This window comes from Oryctolagus cuniculus, chromosome 2 (assembly GCF_964237555.1).
Source record: "Oryctolagus cuniculus chromosome 2, mOryCun1.1, whole genome shotgun sequence".
Classification (NCBI taxonomy): domain Eukaryota; kingdom Metazoa; phylum Chordata; class Mammalia; order Lagomorpha; family Leporidae; genus Oryctolagus; species Oryctolagus cuniculus.
This window is the reverse complement of record NC_091433.1, coordinates 4,128,740-4,152,150: the sequence shown is the minus strand read 5'-3', so window position 1 is coordinate 4,152,150 and position 23,411 is coordinate 4,128,740. Positions and strand designations below refer to the sequence as shown.

Sequence of the window (23,411 nt, the reverse complement as noted above, 5' to 3'; positions counted from 1 at the left end):
ATCTTTGGCTTATTTTAAATTGCAAGATGGCGTATGGATTTTGCAAGTCACTTGAATCCTTTTTGGAGAAAAGTACGAAATTACTAATTTTTTTTAAAAGTCAATGCAGAAATGTCTTTCTTCGTGCTGTTCTATGGCAATGCCCGGGCTGTGATTTGTGTCTTCAGAACCCACCACCTGCTCGCCCAATTCTCCAGACCCCTCCCTGGGTCGGGGTTACTGTGAGGGAACGCAGCTTTCCCATTTGGGCTCTGCCCAGTCCTGGGGCAGCGTGCAGCCCTATTGTGAGAACATAATTACAAGCAGCAGCACGGTGGACAATGCACAGAGCCGTGGGACAGCAGACAGCTACAGAGAGACAAATAAAAGGCCGTCCTCTCCTCTCCAGCTCACATCAGGTTTCCTAGGGAGTGCAAGTCAGTAGCACAGGGCAAGGTATGGATGTGTAGCCAAAAACAGCCCAACCCGAATTCCAGAACTACCGCTTCCATCATTGTTCTTTGCATCTGGGGCTTCCGCTTTAGAATTCATCGCAGTCCACAAGTTTCCCCCTGATAATTCATTTTGCTCCTCCCGTGAGTTCGGATGGAATGCTGAATGAGACGACAGTTTAGCTGTGAGCTGAAGACAGCAGAACGCAGCGGTTATGAACATAATGTTGCAATAGTCCAGCATCCATTGGAATACAAACAGCAGCTGCAGGAGGCGTGTGGTCCTTGAGTCCTGTGGTTTTGCTTTGGGCAGCTCTGCAGGAGCGGATACGCGGAACGCAGGTACACGGAATGTGGTCTCAGGTTACTGTTTCAGTTCACCTGGGGTGTGAGCGCAGCCCCCGAAGTGCGCGTGTTGCAAAGTTAATCCTCAGGGTCCTGAGTTAGCGGTGTCGGATGCGAGGCCTTTCGGGGGCATCAGGGTTGAATGAGGTGATGAGGCTGGGGCTCCCGGGAGGGGGCTGGGGGCTTCATACCAGGGTTGGGGAACCTTTTTTCTGCCAAGGGCCACTTGGACATTTTTACCCTCACTTACAGGCCCCATGAATCTATCGGCTGAGCCGTCAGCCTGCTGCAGATGGGTGCAATTTGGGGTCCCAGGTGATTCTGCGTGCCCCACAGGTTGGGCGTTCCCCGCCCCCGCCTGTTAGGAAGAGGAGAGCCCCGAGCTGGTGGGCTCGCTCCGTCTCGCCGTGTGAGGCCTCGGCCCTGTCAGGAGGCCACGCGAGATGCTTGCCAAGTGCCCGCCCCGTGCTCTCAGAGCCCCCCACCACAAACCCTGAGCCAAATAGACAGCTTTTTTTTTTTTTTTTTTAATAAATGACCCAGCACCAGGCACTGAACTATAGCAACAGAAAACAGTGAACTCAGAAGCACAAGGTAAAGTAGCTTAAGTGAAAACAACCCACTCGGGGCCGGCGCTGTGGCAGCAAGTAAAGCTCCCACCTGCAGTGCCGGCATCCCATGTGGGCGCCGGTTCAAGTCTCGGCTGCTCCACTTCCAATCCAGCTCTCTGCTGTGGCCTGGGAGAGCAATGGAGGATGACCCAAGTCCTTGGGCCCCTGCACCCACGTGGGAGACCTGGAAGAAGCCCCTGGCTCCTGGCTTAGGATCGGCGCAGCTCCCACCATTGTGGCCATCTCGGGGAGTGAACCAGCAGATGGAAGACCTCTCTCTCTCTCTCTCTCTCTCGCTGCCTCTGCCTCTCTGTAACTCTAACTTTCAAATAAATAAATAAATCTTTAAAAAAAAAAAACACTCTCACAGCCCATGGAAATACGACATTCGTGGGTGGTCTGTGTGCTGGCCAGGCTGGAGCCAGCACCTCCACCGGCCCCCCTCTCTCAGGACAGCTCTCTGCCCTGCGTGGCTCTGCAGGTCGGTCTGATCCACGCGTTTGGGTAACAGAGTCCTGAGCAGCCACTTGGCCCGTTGACCCTGGAGAGGGGACTTTTCTTTCGCATCTGCATAGCAACCCAGGGAGCACCCGAGCATCCAATGGAACACGCGGCCGCGCCTGGCCCGCCGCTGGTGGCCAGGGCGCGGGGCCTCCTGCTCATGCCGGACGCTTGCTATGGAGGAAGAGGAGCATGAAGCCCCTAACAGCACCAGGAACCCCTGAGCAGGGAAGGAGGATCTCACAGGAGTCGCACGCAGGCACCGGCCGAGTTTTCTGTACGCGGCCCCTGAGTTGGGGACAGGCAGGCACAGCTGACGGCATCCAGAACTGGATCAGGACAATGAAACAGAAAAATATCAGCTTCCTAAATGAAATATCAGCAACTGGAGTCCAGCAAAAAACCGCTTTGCTTTAGGCAGGCCTCTGGCGATGCAGGCGCCTGTGTCCCATGTCACAGCCCTGCGTTCCCATGCCTGGCTCAGGCCCCGGGTCCGGCTTCCTGCCTGTGCAGACCCTGGCAGCCTGGTGATGGCGCAGGTGGCCAGGTCCCTGCCGCCCACCTCGGGGACCTGGATCGCGCTCCTGGCTCCTGGCTTCTGGAATTCCGGGAGTGAACAGTGGACGATGAAAGCTCTCGCTCTCTCTCTCTCCCCCTCCGTCTCTCTGCCTATCAAATAAAAATAACTAACTCAATAAAATATATAATAAAATGTAAGTATATAAAATAAATAAAACCTTGAAATAAAATAAACATACACGGGTACTTCAAGGCGTTTGTGGACAAATGGAATTATAAGATACTGGGCATTTTTCGTGAAACTGAAGTAGCCTTGTGTCTGTTTTGTAAATAATTGTAAAACTTTATCGATATAAAGGAAAACCAGAGTAGATATTTTATGTTCCTGGTTAAACAGTTTTACCATTTAAAAAAAATAGTTCTCTTTGTCTGACATAGAAATCCAACAAAAATCAGAGGTTTTCAAGAAAACAGACACGTTTATGCTGAGTTCTAAGAATTGGTATAAAAGGGCACAAGTGGCGGAAACAGCGTTGGGAAGGAGCGTGAATCGGGTGTCGGCCACGTGCGCCCTCCAGGCTATCGGCCACGCGCACCAGCGTGTCGGGGCCCTCTGCTTGCTTTCCTCCCAGCTCTTGCGTGGGTGCAGCTCCTGAACCCCGCGGGCCCGCTGGGAGCGGCTGAGCTTGGAAAAGGCCGCTGAGCTTGGAAAAGGCCGGCGCCTCCAGCTATGACCTCTCCGCTGACCTGCGGACCTCCTGTCGGGTGGAGGCTGCGCCTGCCCTGCAGGAGAGCTCCGTCCACCTGCTGCCCCCTAGAGGCTGCGGGGCCACCTTTGTCCTCCCTGAGCTGGTGGCCCCTGCCCCAGTGCTGCCGTGAAGCAGGAGGGACGGGAGGGAGTCCAGGTCCACTTCCTGTTGCTGTAACCGCACCCACAGGCCGGGTAACTCGTCTGCAATAGTGGTTTCTTGGGCTCACGCCCCAGGATGTGGGGAGCATGAGGGCGTGGCGCTAGCCCCTGGCGAGGGCCCCCCGGCTGGGCCTTCACCCAGGGGGAGGACACGTGTGCAGCCCCGCTCCCTCTTCCTTGTACGAAGCCACCAGCGCCACCCCGGCGGCCCCACCCGCCGTGTCCTCACCCAGCTCTAAGTTGTTCCTGAAGGTTCCACCTCCAGTGACCGTGGACATAGGAATCTGGGAGCTTCAGGGGGACACAGCCTGACCCTGCTGGGTGGATAGAGGTTCTCCCAGGCCAGCAGCGCCAGGGGAGGCCCTCAGTGAGTGTCCACTGGCTTTGCTCCGCTTCCCCCACCCATTGCTTTGTGGAAGAGGAAGAAGCACAGGCCACTCCTCAGCCTGAACTCACGGCTGACTTCTCTGTTTCCCCGGAGCCGGGATCCAGAGCCTTCCTCGGCCCCCCTACCCCACCCCGCCCCGCCCCGCCCCGGGCCCTACTGTCTGCCAGCCAGCCGCTGGCCACGCCCCTCCTGGTGACCACCAGATGCTCCCTACTTGGTCCTGCCCGGGAGCCCTCATGCCCCAGACAGCTGTCTCTACCTGTGGCTGTGCCAGCTCAGGGGGTCTCAGCGGGCCTCCCAGACCCCCTTCTAAATTAGCCCCGCCCCTTTTCCATGACCCCCTTGCTTCCCGGACCCGTCACTCTCTGAATGTGTTCCTTGGCTAACTGATCCTGCTTTCTCCCCAGCCTGTTGCTCTGAGACCTCGCCCGCTGCCCACCTGGCACATGGAGGTGCTCACGAAGTGTTCGTTGATTGAGTATCTGATGTTGGCATGGTAACAAGCCAACAGATCGCTGAAATAGAACAGACATTAGGTTACAATAGACTTTTCTGTGCGTTTTTTAAAAACTATTGGTTGGTAAAATATTATAAAAATGGGCTAAAATTTTAAAAATAAAGTTTTCTGGATAAACAATGGTTTGCCTTGAAACTTTCAGAAATGGGGTCCTTTGTCCCCAAACCAGGAAGTACTGGGGGTCTCTGGGCAGGCTCAGGGGTAGTCCTGGGCCTTTGCTGCCCTCAGAGCACCCTGCGTGCCGTCCTGCCCTTGTGTCTGCCTCGTCCACGAAGACCAGCGCTGTCACTCATGCCCGCCCCCGTCGGTGCTGACTCCCACACTGCAGGGTCAGCTTAGGGCTAACGGGCTACGAACGCACCTCCCAGCCTGGGTTCGTGCCGGGCCCCACTGTGTGACCCTGGCCTGGAATGGCCCTCACTGGCAAAGGTTCCCCCAGGTGCTGTGCCCCAGCCCCAGCTGCAGGAGAACCAGCTGCCTGCTCCCCAGAAAGGCCCCCGACCACCAGCCCCTGCCTTGTGGGCAGCTGTGCACACCTGTGCCCTGAGTTTCTTGGTCCCAGTGTCCCCAGCGCACAGCCCAGCTGCTGCCCAAGGTGGCCGTTCCAGAAACGACTGGAACATTCGTGATTCGAGAGCTCAGAAAACGCCTGCCCTCTTCCTTGCCCTGATTTGAACAACTGCAAATGATGACTGCGATGTGACCGCTGGCCAGCCACTTCTGGTCTCCTGGACCCCCGTCTGCGCAGCAGGGGGCATGTAGGCCCCTTCCAACACTGGGGCTCCCTCGTGTAGGTTAGGAACTCCTCTCCTGTGGCATCTGCCTGCACCAGGCTGTCCCCGGAGCTGCACACCCGAGTTACAGCCTGTGTGTGCGTTCCAGCCACGACCAGCAGTGTGCAGTCCCACAGCCCAGTGCTCGCGTGGGGCACGGGCACCGCGGGGGGCAGAGGTGCATCGCTGCAGGCTGGCCTCTGCGGATCCTGAGGACATCAGACTAAAGCTTCCGCTCGTGTCCAGTGCTGCTATTTGAACGTGTCTTTCTGAGTACTGACCCACGCTCAGTCCTCCTTTGCTATATAGGGAATGCGCTGGCCCCGACGACACAGAGGGAAGCCTTCCACTCCTCTCCCGTGGCACCAGGTCTCGGGCAGCGTGAGTGCTGCGCTCTGGGCCTCAGTTTGCGCTTCTGTAGAATGGGGGCAGTGATGTCGAGGATGTGGCTGGTTCTCCCCGCCCCTGACCCTCTGCGTCCCTCCTTGCCCCCAGGTACTCCTTCCAGGATGAGGAGGACATGTTCATGGTGGTGGACCTGCTGCTGGGGGGCGACCTGCGCTACCACCTGCAGCAGAGCGTCCATTTCACAGAGGCGGCGGTCAAGCTGTACATCTGCGAGCTGGCCCTGGCCCTGGAGTATCTGCAGCGCTACCGCATCATCCACAGGTACCCGGCGGGGGGCGTGGGGGGCACGGGCGCGGCGGCCGGCAGGAGAGGGTGCGGGGAGCGCTGTTCCGGCGGGGGGAGGGTCCTCGTCCCTGAAGTCGTCTGGAAGAGGCAGCGCGCGGAGGTGGTGAAGGTCAGGATAAGTTCATGACGGGACTGGCATTCTCCTGGCTTGTCGCCGAGTCAGGGTGGCCCCCCTTCGGGCCTGCACCCACCCCACCCTGCTCTTGGGGAGACTGGGACGTTCTGTCCCTGGTGTCTCGGGTCAGAGGGGTCACAGTGGCCTCCTGACCACGGGCGTAGCGCTGCTGTCTGCCGGTTTCCTGCACGAGGTCCTCTTGCCAGCCACAGAGCGGACACCTGCACGGGGGCCCGAACGCCGTGCCCTGTGGCCTTGTGCTGGTCCCCGCTGAGCTGCCTCTGCCTTACACGGTCTGTGGAAGACTTGCAGAAGACAGGGGCTGGAGCGTGTGTGCTGAGATGGATGAAGCACACGCGTTTGCAGTTACGCTTTCTCCCTCCCAAAGCTCTCCTCAAATGACAATCAGGAATATTTGAAACATGACAAATCCATAAGAATGAGGAAAACCAAGCAGAGACCATAGCCAGGCATTAGGGGGCATTGGGAGGACGAGGTAAAGTGTAAGTCACTTGGGATCCCAGCCATGAATTTTGTCATGGGGAGCGCCGAGAACAGAGACTGGAGCATCCCCCAACGGCTCAGGACTGCGCAGCACCTGCCGTCCGTGAGGGGGCAGTGGAGGGTGAAGGAGGATGAACTGGCGGCAAGCCTCTTAGGAAATATGAAGGACTCCGGCCGTTCTACACGCCCTACCCAACTGGACGGCGGTCCCTCCCTGCCCCAAGTGGTCATGGAAAGGTCGGCCACTGAATACAGCTAAACCCAAGCCCCCCTGGGTTGGGATATTGGACTGAAACCAACAAGGTGATCTAAAAGGGACCAGAGAACGGTGCCTCCCTGCCATCGTCAGGAGATTCCGGCGACGGCCGAGGGGCCGGGACCCAGTGATTGTGACATCGGAGGTCGCCCGTGGCAGCTCGGAACGCAGCTCGTGGTCCGCAAGCTCCACTCAGGGGTTAGCAGCTCCCAGCCGGGTCAGCGACAACCACGGGCGGTCAGACACCCGGGAAATCGGCCGCAAGCGTCAAAGGGGAAAAGCAAAACTCGAGGTAAGCAAAGGCTCTGGAGACAGCACACTCACTTGGGTCAGTTTTTGCGGAGGGACGGGAAGGCTTTGTGCCAGTGTAAAACAAGACGTCCACCTTTAATTCCGAGAACAGCGTCAGGCCTTTAGAAATTAAAGATGGAAAGTGCAAAGCTCTCAAGACGCATTGGAAGGTTGGTCTTTGTACTTTCCTATAAAGTGGAACAAAAAGATAAGAAGAAAATGTGAGAGAAAAGATAAGAAAATTAGCCTACCAGCCCAGAAACCTCCACACCAGACAGAACAGCAAAGGCATAGAGGAAAAAGATCCTCAAACAACCTGCAATGCATGGGTTTCCGAACTGCAAGAACGTGCCAGGGCGCCGTGAGAAGGCTGGAAACAGACCCCCACACTCCTGGCGCGGTGGGCGTCCCCAGAAGAGCAGCAGGTCAGGCAGGCTGAAAACCTAGAGGGCTTGTGGGTTTCTCGGATGCTGGCAGGCAGGGCAGACGTGGCCGCCAACACGCACGAGCTGTGCCTCTCCCGCGGCGCGTGTCTCAGGAGCGGACCTCACAGCCACCTCTTCTCGAGCCGTGGGACAATGGGGTGGGTCTGACACGAAGGTGTGAGTCAAGGAGGGGGGCGGGAAAGCTGGGCTCCCGCGGATGCCGGACGGGCGCAAGCTCTGCCCGGTGGTGTAGCCCATCGCTGGTGCTGGTTCCGGTTCCGATCGGGGTGCATTGTGAGACCCTGGAAGGGACTCCTGTAGAATAAGTGGACCAACAGAACTCCTGATGCAGCTGGCTTTCTTAGGAGGAGACCGATGAGCTCGTAAAGAATCCAAAGTCGCCTTAGTGAGAAAATCACAAAAAAACTCAACCATTAAAAAAAAAAAAAAAAGCCAGGTATTAGTTGCAGGGAATGAAAACGTCGTGCGAGACGTCATCTCTGGAGAGCGCGTCTTACTGAGCAAACCGGCTCTGTCATAATCCCCTAAATCCCGGGAGTCCACGGACCGGCGAGCAGCGCTCCGCTGGGGAATCGGAAGAGCAAAGACTTCTCAGTCCTCCTCTGGGTAGTGAGAAGCCTAGAATGAAACAGCAAAGGAAACCACACACCGTGAACAGGTACGGAGTCGGACGCCGGGAGTCCACCCTGGAGGGGCCGAAGGAATGGGGACGAACCGGTAGGCAGGAATGAGCCAGACGTTGTTGGGGTCATCCAGCTGGGGCCCATGAGCTATATTTGTGTGCGTAGCTTTGACCTACATCACAACACAAGGAAGGACAAGGAGACGAAAAATACTGTAGGGACTGTGCGGGGGTCCCAGCGGCTCAGCCACTCGGGGATGCAGGCTTGTGGCCCTGGGCGCTGTGGCTGCAGCCCCGGGCTGTGTGGACCAGAAGGGCAGCGCGTGGCGCCTCGGTGGAAGTGCTGGGAGGGAGAGTTCTTCACTGATGAGTCATGTGTGTGTCATTCATGAATTAGCAAAAGCCTTCTCACCCTGGTGCGCGATAAATGGCCTATGTCCCTCCAACGCTGAGTCACCAGGACGTTAGTGAATAGATGTCAACTGTCCTGGGGCAGTGCGAGGGACAGGATGGGCAGAAAAGGGCGCGGTCGCCGTTACCGCACAGCTGGCTGGAGCCGTGCACCGAATTCCAGCAGATGCCTTCAAGTGGCTCTGATCCTCTGACTCACTGAGGAGGGCTAACTTGATGCGTCAGCTTGGCCCCGCAAAGGAACGCCCGCAGCGTGGGGAGACCTCTTTCCGGGGTGTCTGTGCAGGTGTTTTGCAGAGAGATCAGCATTTGCAGAGGGGAACTGAAGGAGGCAGGTGGGTGGTGATCATCAAGCCTTCCTGGACACGGACGGAACAAAAAGGCAGAGGAAAGGAGAAGGCACTGCCGCTGCCCGAGTGGAGTCGTCGCCTTCCCCGTCCCCGGGCGTTCTTGCTCCTCGTTCTGGGGCTTGGCGACTCGGAGGCAGGGCTGACACTGCCCGTCCCCCGCTCCTCGGCCTGTGGACCTACAGGGAATCACAGCACACGCTCGCCGGCTTCTCCAGCTTGCTCCTGGCGGATCGTGGGACTTGTGAGCTTTTGTAAACACACAAGCCAGTTCCTGTAACCTCCTCCATCCCTCCCTCCCTGCCATTCTATCCGTCATCTGTCGATCGATCGATCCATCGATCTATATTGTTGATCACATTTCAAGAACCCTAAATACTAGCCAAATCACCTTTGCCGATTCTAAAGTTATAGACTTGGCAAAGATTCGCCCCTCCCATCTGTCTCTGGAGTCTCCTTTTCTGTGTGTGTGCTCAGATTTGAAGCTACGGGTGTCTGTGCACTGCGCATGGAGACACGTGGCAGTGAGGCGCTGTGCCCCCATTCATTCAACAGCAGCATTCAGAAGTGCCCCGCCAGACCCCCTCGGGGCTGCCTCTCATACCTCGGGACGAATATCGCTTGTGTCAGTGTAGACACCCTGGAGAAGCAAGAACATCCCACACATGCAGGCTGGGCTTCTGTCGTCCTCCTGGTGATCTTAGACAAGTTACTAATTCCCTTGGCGTAGCTTTGCGGATACCTGCTTCACTGCTTGCGAATTCCATGAGAACATGTCCTTAAAGAACTTGATTGTGCCTGGCTGCTTTGGGGCAGCTCGGTGCTCTTTCTCTCTCTGTGAGCCTTGACTTTGAAACCAGACATCAGCCTTTCCCATGTGCGCAGTGGTGACAAGTCTGTATCAGTTGAAGGGGGTAGTACAACTCTTTAAAAATAAAATCCTGCCGGCACCATGGCTCAATAGACTAATCCTCCACCTAGCGGCGCCGGCACACCGGGTTCTAGTCCCGGTCGGGGCGCCGGATTCTGTCCCGGTTGCCCCTCTTCCAGGCCAGCTCTCTGCTGTGGCCCGGGAGTGCAGTGGAGGATGGCCCAAGTGCTTGGGCCCTGCACCCCATGGGAGACCAGGAGAAGCACCTGGCTCCTGGCTTTGGATCAGCACGGTGCGCCGGCTGCAGCGCGCCAGCCGTGGCGGCCATTGGAGGGTGAACCAACGGCAAAAGGAAGACCTTGCTCTCTGTCTCTTTCTCTCACTATCCACTCTGCCTGTCAAAATAAATAAATAAATAAATAAAATGCATCTCAGGGCATAGCTGTTGTGTGTGATAGTAACTGAGCAGAAAAGTGCTGCCATAGGTTCCACGTACATTATTGCTCAAAGCACTGAGAACAGCTTTTCGTGGCATTTGAACTGGGCTTTTGTGTTTTCAATAGCCAAGCAGCCTGCCAGCCCCTAGGAGGGAACGGGTGAGACTGCCCTGTGCCTGAGCAGCGTCCCAGGTCCAGGAGGCACCTGTTCCAGGGACCAAATGGCTGCCACCCAGGGCGGGGACGGTGACAGAATGCCACACAGCAGCCTGTGAGGAGGGAGCCAGACCCAGCCTGGGGTGGGGAGGGGGGCGGGGCTCGGAGCGGGCAGGGAAGGCTTCCTGTGCCGCCTTGGTCTGGGATTTGCGGGACAATCAGGGAATATCAGAGAAGCGAAGGCAGGCGCTGGGCAGAGGAGCCTGAATGTAGGGGGGGGGGGCCCTGTGTGGGCCGAGGCGGTGGCTGTACGTCCAGGAGGACACTGTTGGTTTCGGCGTGTTGAGGCGTTGGAGTCTGGCAGTGGTGTAGTCCAGTTTGTCAGAAAGACTGATGGTTTTGGAAGCCCCGAAGGTTCGTCACCGTCACCAGGGCAGGATTCCTGGACCGGGTGTACACAAGGAACAGGTCAGACAAAATCAAATGAACAGCCGCAACCACCACGAGTCAGACGTTCTCGGCGTTCCTTTACGCAGATGGATAGGAGATGGAGTGTGCGCGTGTGTGCATGTGCGTGTGTATTTGCATTCATGTGTGTGTGTGTGACATATGTGTGTATATGCACCTGTGGGTGTACCCATGCAGATGTCAGGTGTTAGTATATATATATATATATATACACACTATATATATACTATATATATATATATAAGGGTATTGTTTGTCGACACACACATATATAAGCGTCATCTCATGTAATCCTCGCAGTAATAAAATGAACGAGGGACTCTGGTGACCCCCACTGTGCCGAGGGGCTGGGTGATTGCCCGGGACGCCCAGCTGGCCTACTCTGGCCTCAGACCCCAGGTGGTGACCACTGAACTCTAGGACTCTTCTGGTTCGGGGTGTACGGAGCTCTTCCCAACGTGCCTGAGTGAGTGAGGACGCGTGTGTATGAACATGTACATGAGCAGGTTTGCATCTCATCGGCCCCTCGCCACCACCCCCGGGGAGGGCACCAGCCTGCGGTCCAGGTGAGGCAGCCGAGGTTTCCCTGCCTGAGTCGGGGGCGCTGTAGTGAGCAGCGGCCCGGGGTCGCAGCTGGCGTCTGACCGCAGCCAAAGGCTCTCTCCCGCTCCACCCCCTGCCACCTCCCCAGACGCAGAAGGATCACGGAGGCTGCACCCTGTCCATGTCACATCCAGCTGGTCCCCAGACAGAGCCGGAGCAGGGACAAGAGCCCCCTGCAGAGGGCACCCTGGCTGGCCGCCCTTTCCCTAAGCTGGGACCCCAGGCCGGCCCCCAGCCCCGTCCTCTCCCGCGCCCTGTCTGCTTCCTGGCTGGCTTCTTTCTCACCCCAGTTGCTAATGACCAGGTGTTCATTACTGCTTCTCAGAGGCCACAGAACAGACCTGCCTCCCCCGTACTCCCCCCGGGGCTGGCACGTTCCCCGCCCCATTCACCTGCCTGTCTTCCACACTGTCAGAGTGCATGGCCCAGGGCAGGGGCTGCTTAACCACTCCTGAGTCAGGGAAGGAAGAAGAGGGGAGGGAAGCCCCTTTGAGGTTGGATCCCTGGTGTTACATTCCTGCCACGTTCCACGTGCACTCCATGATAGGGTCGTGAACCTTGTGACACGTGAGGTCGTGGCTTAAACCCCTCGCTGTGGTTTGGGTGTGGATCGTCCGCCCGCCCGAGGGCCATGTGCTGGGAGCTTGGTCCCCAGGGTGGTGCTGGGGCGGGAGTGGCGGGACCCCCTCGTTAGTTCCTGCAAGAGTGGGTTGTTGTCAGAACGGCAAGCCTGCCCCCAGCCGCTTGGCCTCCCGTCTCCCGGGGTGACGCCCTCCCCCTCATCTGCACATGGCTGTCTCTCTGCTGGTGACACAGCCAGAGGGCCCTCACCAGAGGCCCCAGACTTGCAACCTCCAGAACCCTGGGTGGGTCGAGCTCTTCTTTGTACGCAGTGTGCAGCCTCGGGTTTTTTGTTTCAGCAACAGGAAGTGGCCTGGGAGACTTCTGTCCATCAGGAGATAAAGAAGGCGCATGTGGAGGCTGTGGGAGGCTGCGGGACCGGCGGGCGGGTGCTGGTGCCCTGTGTCTGCCCACGGAGGGAAGAGGAGCTGATTTGAAACAAACTCCCGCTCCAGGCACCTGTCACGAGGCCCCTCCCCACCATGCTTCCCCAGAGAGGCCTCTAAAACCATCACCTCCATATCACACATTCAGGTTTATCTCTATTTCCCGGATACCTACTACAAGTCCCGGCACACAGGAGGCGTTAAATAAATGTATGTGCCTTGAACGAATGATTGAGGCCCGAGAAACTGACAGGGTTTACTCAGGTTGTGAGTTCCTTCTGCCCCGGGAGGCTCTGAAGGATATCAAATCTCAGATACAGATAGCCAGTATGTAATTAGCACCCACTGTGTGCCAGACAGGAAAATGGGAGCCATGATGCATTACCCACTCCATAAGCATGCATGGGGCACCTGCCGTGCCTGCCACTGGGCCCACAGTCGGCCCCAGGAGACAGGTGTGCGACCACCGGCTCAGCACGCTGAGGGAGTGCTGAGTCATGGCACCCTGGCTGTGCTGTGAGGGTGAAATTTGGCCTCAAGAATTAGCCAGGCTTCCACGCCAGGATGACACCTGGATTGGGCCATTTGGGGAAAAGACAAATGAAAGGTCCTGGGGCTGCCTGAACGTTTGCTGGTGGTGGTGGAAATCGACAGCCCTTTGGGGAAGACACGTGGCCACAGGAATCAGACTCCTTTTGAACTCACACACTTTGGTGAGTGTCACTTCTTGGAATGTAACCTAGAGTCTTGGCCTCTCTGCCTTAAGTCTGAGAGCATTTAGGGCAGCACCGTGTGTGATGACCAGTGCATTTGAAAGAATCTAAAGGAAAGGAATTGGCTTAGGAAACCATTAAGATGCTAGGAGACTGTAACACTTTCGAATATTGTACTTACTATGGAGACCCTGCACTGGGTGGAAGGGGCTGTTTTGACACTCTTTAGAGAAAACTATACCTTATAAATTTGCATGACTGTAACAAGATGTCTGCTTATTAAACAAAAAAGGATAAGAATCGGTTTCCCAATGCATTAGGTTGAAGGGAGGCTCACTGTAATTTCACTTTTTATCTTTTTTCTATTTTAAAATTGCCTTTCATCAGCATGTCACCCCTTTAATGAGAAAATCAAAGCACAATTAACTCTCTCTAAAGGGACGGTGCTTGCAAAGCACGAGGTAAGATTGCACTACCTGGTTAGAATCCTGGACCATCCAGTAAGCCAGCAGAGAAATCACCCGCAAAAAAGTTCATCTCATCCTGCCGTAGTCTTGGCCTCTTTAAAATGGGCTTTAGGGCAATGGAATGAAATGATCCACAGAGAATCAAGCACAGCTTTGCCTTGTCCATACTAAGCCCTCAACAAGGTTGGCACTAAATAACTGATGCAACCTTTTGTTTTTAGCTTTGTTCTTTGTTTCAGAAGAGTTTTAAAGCTGCAAAACAAAAATTGGGAAGTAGCACAAAGAGTTTCCAAATTCCCCGCCCCACCTCCCCTATTATTTATATCTCGTTCTCGTGCGATTTATTTATCAAAGTCGATGGCCTACACCCAGCTTCCTCTATTTAATCCAAACTCCCTCTCTGTCCCTACCCTTCCCACCACTATTAATCTATCCGTCCCCAGACGCCTTCCGTCTTTGTTGTACAAAAACTAAGCTACAGTTCCCGTGAGGTGGAGGGGAAGCCACCCCAGCCGTCCTCCTCCACGACCCTGTGGTCCCGGCGCCGTATCTGCAGAAGTAAATGTCCACGTGGAGAGAAACCTGAAGACGTGCACACTGTCGTTGGAATGGAAACCCCAGTGCAGTCTCGGGAGGAAGCTCATCGCTCCTAGGAACAGAGCTTTGCTTTGCTCTCTTTCAGGGGAGCGTGTTGAGGATTTATGGTTTTGTGATGATGGAAGCGTGAGATACAGGAGAATCCAATTTATTCCTTGAAGGGACTGTTCCGTCTCCTGTGTACAGAGTGCACCGCGGTTGGGTAGAGAGTGTTTATGTTAGATAATAAATTTTGAAAATGGAGTCCTGAGTCTCAGCATAGCATCGGAGAAACTGGAGTGAAATCCGAAGCAGAGTATGAAAGCCGGAAACACGGCTTCGAAGGCGCCAGTGAGTTAGAGGCTGCTGTACGGGGGCTGTTCACAAGCAAGACGCCGGATCAGTGTCGGGAAGTCGGGGCCGCAGGTTTGGAAATGGCTGCTCGCAGTGAGAGCACCAAGGGCTCTGAGCTTTATCCCGGTGCTGCCCCAACCCCTTCCCAAGTAGGGTCCTGCACTCACCCATCCAGTCTTGCAGTCCCCGATACAGGAGACATCAAGGCTTGGTATCAGAGAGAGACAAGAAGACCGAAAACCCTCGACCCTAGGATGCCTCTGTCGTGGAAGGATCCACTGGTTATTGACAGGACTAATTACCATATTTGGGCTCTTACCGCAGACGCTAGGACACACAACACACGCACACACACACACTCACACTCAAGATACACAGGATATATCATATTGTGACCCGGCGCCTCTGCCCCACCCCTATTTTGAAAGGGAGGAAAATACGGTGCTAGAAAGGATGTGTAGGGGCTGAGTCCTCAGAGAGTTCCAAGGACTGAGATAGCCCGTGTGCGTTAGGCGTTGCCTGGGCTCGTGGAGGAGCTGGGACTGGAAGCCTGATGAGTGTTTTGACAGGTGCGAATGATGAAGAACAGCTTTCCAGGCCGAGGAGCTGCCAAGGAAGGGTCGGCAGATTCAGCCACCCACAAGTGCTGTACTGGGGCTTACTTCAAGTCTTCCTGTGCAGGAACTTGAGAGCGAGGTTAGTAAATGTGGGCTTCATCTGGTAACAGCTGCCACAAACATTGCTGAAGTAGTTCCTTAAAGGAAAATGGGAATCCAAGTGAGGAAAGAAAAGAGGAAAGTGGTATGAATTTCCGTATTTTCAGGCTGGTGTCCTATTATTTCACTTGGCTCTTCTCCCTTGTGCCTTGCAGTCTTGGAGAAGCTGTGGTGTTCATTCATCCACACATTCATCCTTCCACCCATCATCTCTCCTTTCATCCACGCACCGTCCATCGGCTGATCCTACACCCGTTCACCCATCTACCCCCTCCTCCCTCCAGTGGTGACTCACTGGGTACCCGTGTCGCACCAGGATAAGAATGCGACAGTGAACACTGATCCGGTCTGCCCTCCTCGAGCGTCATTCCGGTGGAGGGAGGCAGCCATCAGACAACGTGCATGAGTCGGTGCTGTGAGACGTGAGGGCTGTTCTTTCGCGTGGAAGAGTCAGAGATGGACCATCTGATACAAGAACGTGTGAGCCAAGAGCTGCAGAACATGAGGGCGAGATGTGGGGATCTAAAGTCACCGTTTCTAGGCAGAGGAGTCGAGGTTGCAAGATGAGAGTGAGGATGCCACCGTGACTAGAGTAGCGTGGACAATGGCAGCGTGGTAGGAGCCCAGGCCAGGGGCAGAGCATGAGACAGAGGGTAGCAGACTCATCAGCTCGACTTTGTGCCGACAGGGGAGAGATGCTGCTGGGGTTTCAGTGGAGGCGTGACATGATGTGATCTGTGCTGCAGGCTGCAGCTTCACACAGGACGATTCTGCCTGCCGTAAGGATGTTGGACTGTAGGGAGGGGAGCAGCCTGCCTTCCCTATAGACTGAAAGGAGGCAACGGATCCTGGTGCAGATCGCAGGAGCATTCCAGCAGCAGCTCGGATAACCTGTCCCACCGTCTCCTTTGACCAAGCCAGCCGCAGTTCCATTAACTGAAAATATGAAGACTCAAGGAATACTTGTTGTGCATTTATAGTTTACCATGAACTGCCATTTCCAGTGCTACATTCTAGGGCGACAGAACTGGCGCAAAACCATGTCAACAGCCCTCAGAGTGCTCCGCAGTTAGAAAAGGCTCACAGACTAAAATAAAAGGAGGAGAATGTCACGTGCTTTGAGAGAGAAAGCCCTAAGGCAGGGAGAGTCGCTGTGGAGCAGCTTAGGTGAGGTGTGCAGGTGCTAGGAGACAGCCCTCCGTGGAGTAGGGGGTGTGTGTGCCGTGCTTGGAGACCCTGCTTGGTTTCTGATCAGTGGAGATGCTGTGAGTTGGGGTGGGGGAGGTACTGATGCAGGAGACTCGGATATGTTTGGGAGGTGTCGATTAGACGGCTTCATAGTTGGGTAAAGCATGTAACTGGAAAGCAAGCTAGCGAGTTTCTTTGGTAAAATGCACTGAACACTGAGTTTGCCACCTTAGCTATTCTTGAGTGCACGGTGGTTGGCATTCACAACGCTGTGCGACCAGGCTTTGGGACTCTTCATCTCGCACGACCCTGCATTCCCGGTCCCCCAGTGGTGGCAGCCGCCATTCTTTCTTCTGCCTCCATGGATCTGAGTGTGCGGGGCCTGCACACAAGGGGAGCCAGGCAGGCAGACTTCAGACTTCTCCCCGTTGGACCCACTTCACTTGACAAATTCAGGTGTGGCAAGTGTCAGGATTCTCTTCCTTTTCTTTTTCCTCCCTCCCTCCCTCCCTCCCTCCCTCCCTCCCTCCTTTCTTTCTTTCTTTCTTTCTTTCTTTCTTTCTTTCTTTCTTTCTTTCTTTCTTTCTTTCTTTCTTTCTTTCTTTCTTTCTTGACAGGCGGAGTGGACAGCAAGAGAGAGACAGAGAGAAAGGTCTTCCTTTTGCCGTTGGTTCACCCCACAATGGCCATTGCGGCCGGTGCTGCGCTGATCCGAAGCCAGGAGCCAGGTGCTTCCTCCTGGTCTCCCATGTGGGTGCAGGGACCCAAGCACTTGGGCCATCCTCCACTGCACTCCCAGGCCACAGCAGAGAGCTGGCCTGGAAGAGGGGCAACCGGGACAGAATCCGGCACCCCGACCAGGACTAGAACCTGGGGTGCCGGCGCCGCAGGCGGAGGATTAGCCTAGTGAGCTGCGGCGCAGGCCTTCTTCCTTTTCAAGATGGAATAATACTTCTTTATGGGTACTTTCCACATGTTGCTTATATGTTCATATTTTGGTAGATATTTAGGTTGTTTGTACCTTTCAGCTGTAGGAATAATGCTATTATGTACAGTTTTGGGACTTTGCTCTGAATTATATTGGGAATACCCTCAGGAGTGGAATTGCTGGATCATGCAGTGATTCTTCTTGTTAAGATTTATTTATTTGAGTTACACAGAGAGAAAAGGAGAGACAGAGAGTGAAAGAGAGAGCGAGCGAGAGGTCTTCCATCTGCTGGTTCACTCCCCAGTTGGCTGCAACTGCTGGAGCTGAGTCGATCCAAAGCCAGGAGCCAGGAGCTTCTTCCAGGTCTCCCACGGGTGCAGGGCCCAAGCACTTGGCCACCTTCCTCTGCCTTCCCGGGCCACAGCAGAGAGCTGGATTGGAAGCGGAGCACCCAGGACTCGAACCAGTGCCCATATGGGATGCAGGCACTGCAGGGAGCGGCTTTAACCACTACACCACAGTGCCGGCCCTTAGTTAATTCTATTATTTCTTTTTTGAAGAACCATATTGACTAGAGGAGCTTCAACTTCTGGACTAAAGAATTCAGACGTGTTTGTTTTGGCTAATGGGGAGATAACAAGTGTCCTTGGGAAGGTACACTAAGCAGATATTTTAAAGGGGAGAGGTGTACGTCAGGGAAGCCAGTGTGGAAGTGGCTGCAAACCTTAATGTCGTGAGACCTGTGTAAAATGAAAGGTCAAATCAGCATCACTCATACTAATTGAGATCGCTTCCTTTCCATCACTGTGAGAGGAACTTGCAAATTCTAAACGTTTCCGTCTTCCGTAGTAAACGAGCTGTATTGATGTCTGAAGGGTTCTGACATCAAGAGAGAGCTATTTCTTTAAGCAGTAAGAACTGTAGAGGGCAGGGAGAGCTCTCCTTGGTGCTGAAAGTAGACATGACACTCGCGTCCCGTGACTAGAGATTGGAGCTGCAGATAGGAAGGCAACGATGAATCAGTGAACGAATGCATTTTAACTCTTTCACACTCCCAAGTCTTCCTCTCTTTCATTCGTCAAATTTCAAAATCTTCGTGTTTTGTCCTCTGCCGCCACCCATCATCGTATCTCACTTAGGACAGTTCATGGGCCTCTGTGTGAGTCAGGCTGCAGGCAGAAACTGGAAACCACGCTGAGTCAAACAGAAGGACCTTAGCAGAAGGAATTAGTGATGTGTGTGTTTTCTTCAGGTGTACGTGGAGGACAGACAGGGTGATGAGGCAGCCCAGAGATCAGAAGCTGTAGGAGTGTGCTGCAAGCCCCAAGCGGGGAAGGCCACAGGGGAGCATGGAGGGCAGGTCCTGGAGCCATGGAGTCAGGCCCCTGAGGTGGGGCTGGACCCTTAGAGGATCCAGTGAGAGCTGGGCTGTGCCAGAGGCCGGCGCAGCTGGAACAACACGGGAGGGAAGATGCAGCTCTGCCAAGGGCACTACCAGCAAACAAAGGAGAAACCCTGGCCTCTCTCCCATCCGTGCTCTAGTCTTCCACCTGTGCCCCCCACAGGGCAAATCCCCCTGCAGGCCAGAAGACGAAAGTCTGTATAATGCTGTTTTCAGTGGTGGAGAAAAGAGCAAGAACTAGGTCTGATCGCTCACAGGCATGTGGCCAGCACAGCCTCCTTGTGTCCCTGGTTATCCTTTGGGCTCCCATAGCTCCAGCCATCACACTGTCTGGAGTCTACTACAATGTTGTTATGGTGCCACTCCGAACTCCCAACTCAAGTGTTGGCCCTCTGTGACAGCTGCCATGGCTTCAGGGGGAAGCACACTGTGGGGGGGGGGGTGTCTCAGAGCTACCCCTCTGCTTCCAAAGCAGCTCATGCAGACCACAGTGACCACAGTGACCACAGCCCTGCGGTCTGCAGTTACTGCATGTCTCCTGCTAGGTTTCTGTCCCTAAAGCTTGGAACCTCTTTCTCATCACCAATAGGTCCTGAGTCCCTAACACTGGGCCTGATTGTCAGGAATGTATGTAAAATGAGATGGAATGCCTTTAAAAAAAAAAAGAGCAGTCTTTTCTGCCAATACATCTTTTATATAAATGTGTTGACAGCTTGAGAGTCTTGCATCGTGCCATTTAATTCGTGCAGCTGGTCTTTAGTTTGGGCTGTCTTTCATGATTCCGCTTATGTCCCATAGACCAGAGAATACAACTTGTCAAGGCCACAGCGTTAGCCAGGTGCTGCCACTGGGGCATGACCAAGAATCCAGGGCCTCAGCGATGAATCTCCTGGGGTTTCTAGACATATTTTGCACAATAAAGGCAAACTCCAGCCTTGACTCTGAGTCTGTGCTCCTGCTCAGTCTCCAAGCCTGGTGATGGTTCTTTTAGAAATTATAAGGATTCACAACGGCTGGGGCTTTTAGGTCGAGATGGAATGACCTCTAGGACAAGGCTGTGAAGAATGAAATCAGCCAGAGCAGAGCTGCTCCAACCAGACAAGGAATCAGGGAGGAGAACGCGTTTATGAGCCTCTCTGTTGCGACTGTCCCTTTGTTTCCTGATTATGGATGTGCTTGCTAATTGCACTATGTGTCCTGTTACCTGCATAAAGAGATGCCCCTTTGAAGTGTTCACCCTGCTACTTCACATAGAAGAATTGATTTTCATTGCTAATTAAATAATCTTAGTCACTAAGGAGGAAGACTGCCTCCTGGCATATTCGCATGAAATTAGCAGTTTCAAAGCATGCTTGCTTCTCGCCCCACCCACACTAAGAAGTTCAGCCTGGCTCGATTCCCCTGAACTAACAAGTGAAAGAGAGGCCGATCCATATCCCTGATCAGATAGCTGTCTGAATCAAAGCTCTATAAAAGCATTCGCTGACTCCCCATTGCCTGCAGGACAAACTCTGTCTTAGCCCTGTCACTCAAAGCTCAGTATGATTTCCTGATTTGGCCCCTTAATTCTCACTGTGCCCACTGACCCCTTTAATCTACTGTGGTACATCAACTTGGCATAATTGTTTGGATGAGTTTGGAGTGATGGAAACACTTATCAAACCAATTTAAGAAAAAGGGGCTCCCGCCATGCCTCCTCCCGGGCCGCGCTCCCCTCCCCACACCCGGCTTCTCCAAGCCACTAACCTGCGGCTGCAGCAGCCGTCCACACCCCGGCAGCACCATGACAGATCAGGCCTTTGTGACACTGACCACAAACGATGCCTACGCCGAGGGTGCCCTGGTGCTGGGCTCATCTCTGACACAGCACAGGACCTCCCAAAGCCTGGCCGTGCTCACCACCCCACACGTCTCAGACACCATGAGAAAGCCTTTAGACATAGTCCTTGATGAAGTCACCACAGTGGACATCTTGGACAGTGGCGACTCTGCGCATCTCACCTTAATGAAGAGGCCCGAGTTGGGTGTCGCACTGACCAAACTGCACTGCTGGTCCCTTTCCCAGTATTCAAAATGTGTGTTCGTGGGTGCAGATACTCTGGTTCTGGCAAATATGATGCTCTTTTTGAGAGAGAACTGTCGGCTGCACCAGACCCAGGCTGGCCTGACCGCCTCAACCCTGGGGTCTTTGTTTATCAGCCTTCGGTGGAAACCTATAATCAGCTGTTGCACGTTGCTTCCGAGCGAGGCAGTTTTGATGGTGGGGACCAGGGCTTACTGCTGGGCAACATCAGATATCAGAAACACCTGCCATTTATTTATAATCTAAGCAGCATTTCTGTATACTCCTGCCTCCCAGCATGCAAAGCAGTCGGTCCAAGTGCCAAAGTTGTGCATTTCCTGGGGCAAACCAGACCATGGAATTATACTATGACACCAAAACAAAAAGTGTCAGAAGTGAGGCCCATGGTCCCACCATGACTCATCCACAGTTTCTCAACGTGTGGCGGGACGTCTTCACCACCAGTGTTGCACCTCTGCTCCAACAATTTGGCCTTGCCAAAGGCACCACTCATACCAGCATGTGGAAGATGTCTCACGAGCCGTATCATACTTGTCCCTTGGGGAGACCCCGGCCACCACACGACCATGTGTGTCCTCAGAACGGAAAGAGCGGTGGGAACAGGGCCAGGCTGATGACGTGGGAGCCAATTCCTTTGACAACATCAAGAAGAAGCTTGACACTTGCCTCCAGTAGCACTGGACACACCCACTTCACAGGCACTTGTTTCTGATACTTGGCATCTAGAGCTGGGTTGAGAAAAGTCTGTTAGCGCTGCTAGAGGCTTCCACTGAAACTCATCAGACGAAGGGTCTCTGTAGAGCGAGAACTGGGCAGAAGTTGTGAGGCAGCAGTTCTGTTGTACGGACAGTGTCCTGCTTTTCGACACTAGACTTAGCTGTGTCACGAACGTTCACTTATGCAGATTGCCAGTTATACATGGTAAAGGCAATACATAGAAATAGATATATATGGATATGTATCAAACTACTAAGTTGGCTGTATCAACTCTAGGGGGAAGAGTACAGAGCCAGGTTCCCAGTCAGTTTCCCTGCCAGACAGCACATGGCACCTGGTCCCCTGCCTGCTTGCTTGCACCCTTCACTAGACCTGCCTCCTAGAATTGTCCAGAGGCTGCCGGAGTAAAGACAGACTATAGTAACACTGCCGAGTGACTCATAGCCACAATGGCATCAGCAGCTGGCACAAACCGTTTCACTGCCTAGCCCGCGTCTGAAGATGTACCAGTGTTTGTGCAGGGAGGTGGCAGCCTGCTGAAACGCTTTGGTTCAGTTCTGTATATTTGAAAATAGTGTGTTCTCTGATGGTTGCCTGCAATGGCACCCTGTATGGAAAATAAAGACTCACTGCCAAGAAAAAAAAGGAAAATTTTACCCAAAAACTTTGAGTTCAGCATGTTTGATATTGTTGAGCCTTGTGGAGGGAGGGTGGGAGGAAGAGAGATTGAATTTGCCTTGGAGGTCTCTGCCCACTTCATTAGACAGACAGGTCCTCTTCTAGCAGACCAACAACCAGCTACCAGCAACCTCACACTTCCCTGTGCCCAGCTGGACCACCACAATGGAAGGAAGTCTTCAAGTCCCAGATTCATATATGAACCCAGACAAGCCTCTGATTGGTCCTTCTGAATCACAAGACCATCCCGAAGAAACCTTTGATTGGGTCTGCCTGTATCACATGACTGGCCCAGAAGCTTCTGATTGGGTCTGCCTGCATCACATGACTATCTCTGGTAGCTAGAGAGATGAAATGCTCTAGTTCAGGCACCTTGAACCCTATGTCTACCCCTGAGGTGGGCTGGGCCCTCTGGACGGCCCCTCTCTAGGACCGTGTCCAGTGGGGAAAGATTCCCCAAGGGAACCAGAAGGAGGCAGGAAACCATGGCAAGCAAGAGAGCAGTGCAGTCCTGTCCACCACCACCACGCCTACACCTGTGTGCCTTCGTGTGTTCAGTGTTCTGGCGCATCCTCTGCGTTAGAGGTTCCACTTCCATCAAAGAAGGGGGCTTTGCCAAATTCTAAACAATGGAGCGACTCCCTTCTGTGTTTCCTCCAAGCTTTTGCCAGCTTCTGTGGTAGAAACGCATGGCTGCCTCCTCCACCAGACCCTGACTGACTCATCGGAACAGCTTCCTGCGTCTTGCTGTCTTCAGTGTTCAACATAGCACCTTCAACATAGTAGGTCCTTCCAGAACTGAGCAGGACTAACTAAAACTTTTCTGTATGAAACCCTAACCTGTGTTCATTCTTATCTTAAAATTCCTTAAATTGTCACCACTCGTCCTATTCACCAACATTCTTTGAAAGCCGCATATCAAGAAAAACTCTTGGCCGGCGCCGTGGCTCACTTGGCTAATCCTCCACCTGCGGCGCCAGCACCCCAGGTTCTAGTCCCAGTCCCAGTCGGGGCTCCGGATTCTGTCCCGGTTGCTTCTCTTCCAGTCCAGCTCTCTGCTGTGGCCCGGGAGTGCATGGCCCAAGTGCTTGGGCCGCTGCACCCGCATGGGAGACCAGGAGGAAGCACCTGGCTCCTGACTTTGGATCAGCGCAGTGTGCTGGCCGTAGCAGACACTTGGGGAGTGAACCAATGGAAGGAAGACCTTTCTCTCTGTCTCTCTCTCTCTCACTGTCTAACTCTGCCTGTCAAAAAAAAAAAAAAAAAAAAAAAAAAAAAAAAAAAAAAAAAAAAAAAAAAAGAAAGAGAACAACTACTCTTGCATAGCAATGCAGCTGGCTGCTGAGCTGGGGAAGACACGTCCATGC

The 23,411-nt window shown here is 54.1% G+C and overlaps 1 protein-coding gene and 1 pseudogene across 1 annotated transcript in view; both read left to right on the top strand.

The window, feature by feature from the left end:
* Positions 1–23,411, top strand: part of STK32B (serine/threonine kinase 32B) — a 250,413-nt gene that overhangs the window by 173,650 nt on the left and 53,352 nt on the right. Inside the window, exon 4 of the mRNA XM_051829718.2 lies at positions 5,491–5,664. Within this exon, the coding sequence (XP_051685678.2) occupies positions 5,491–5,664 (174 nt within the window). The remainder of the gene's footprint in view (positions 1–5,490; positions 5,665–23,411) is intronic.
* LOC127486027 (glycogenin-1 pseudogene) lies at positions 16,999–23,026 on the top strand (annotated as a pseudogene).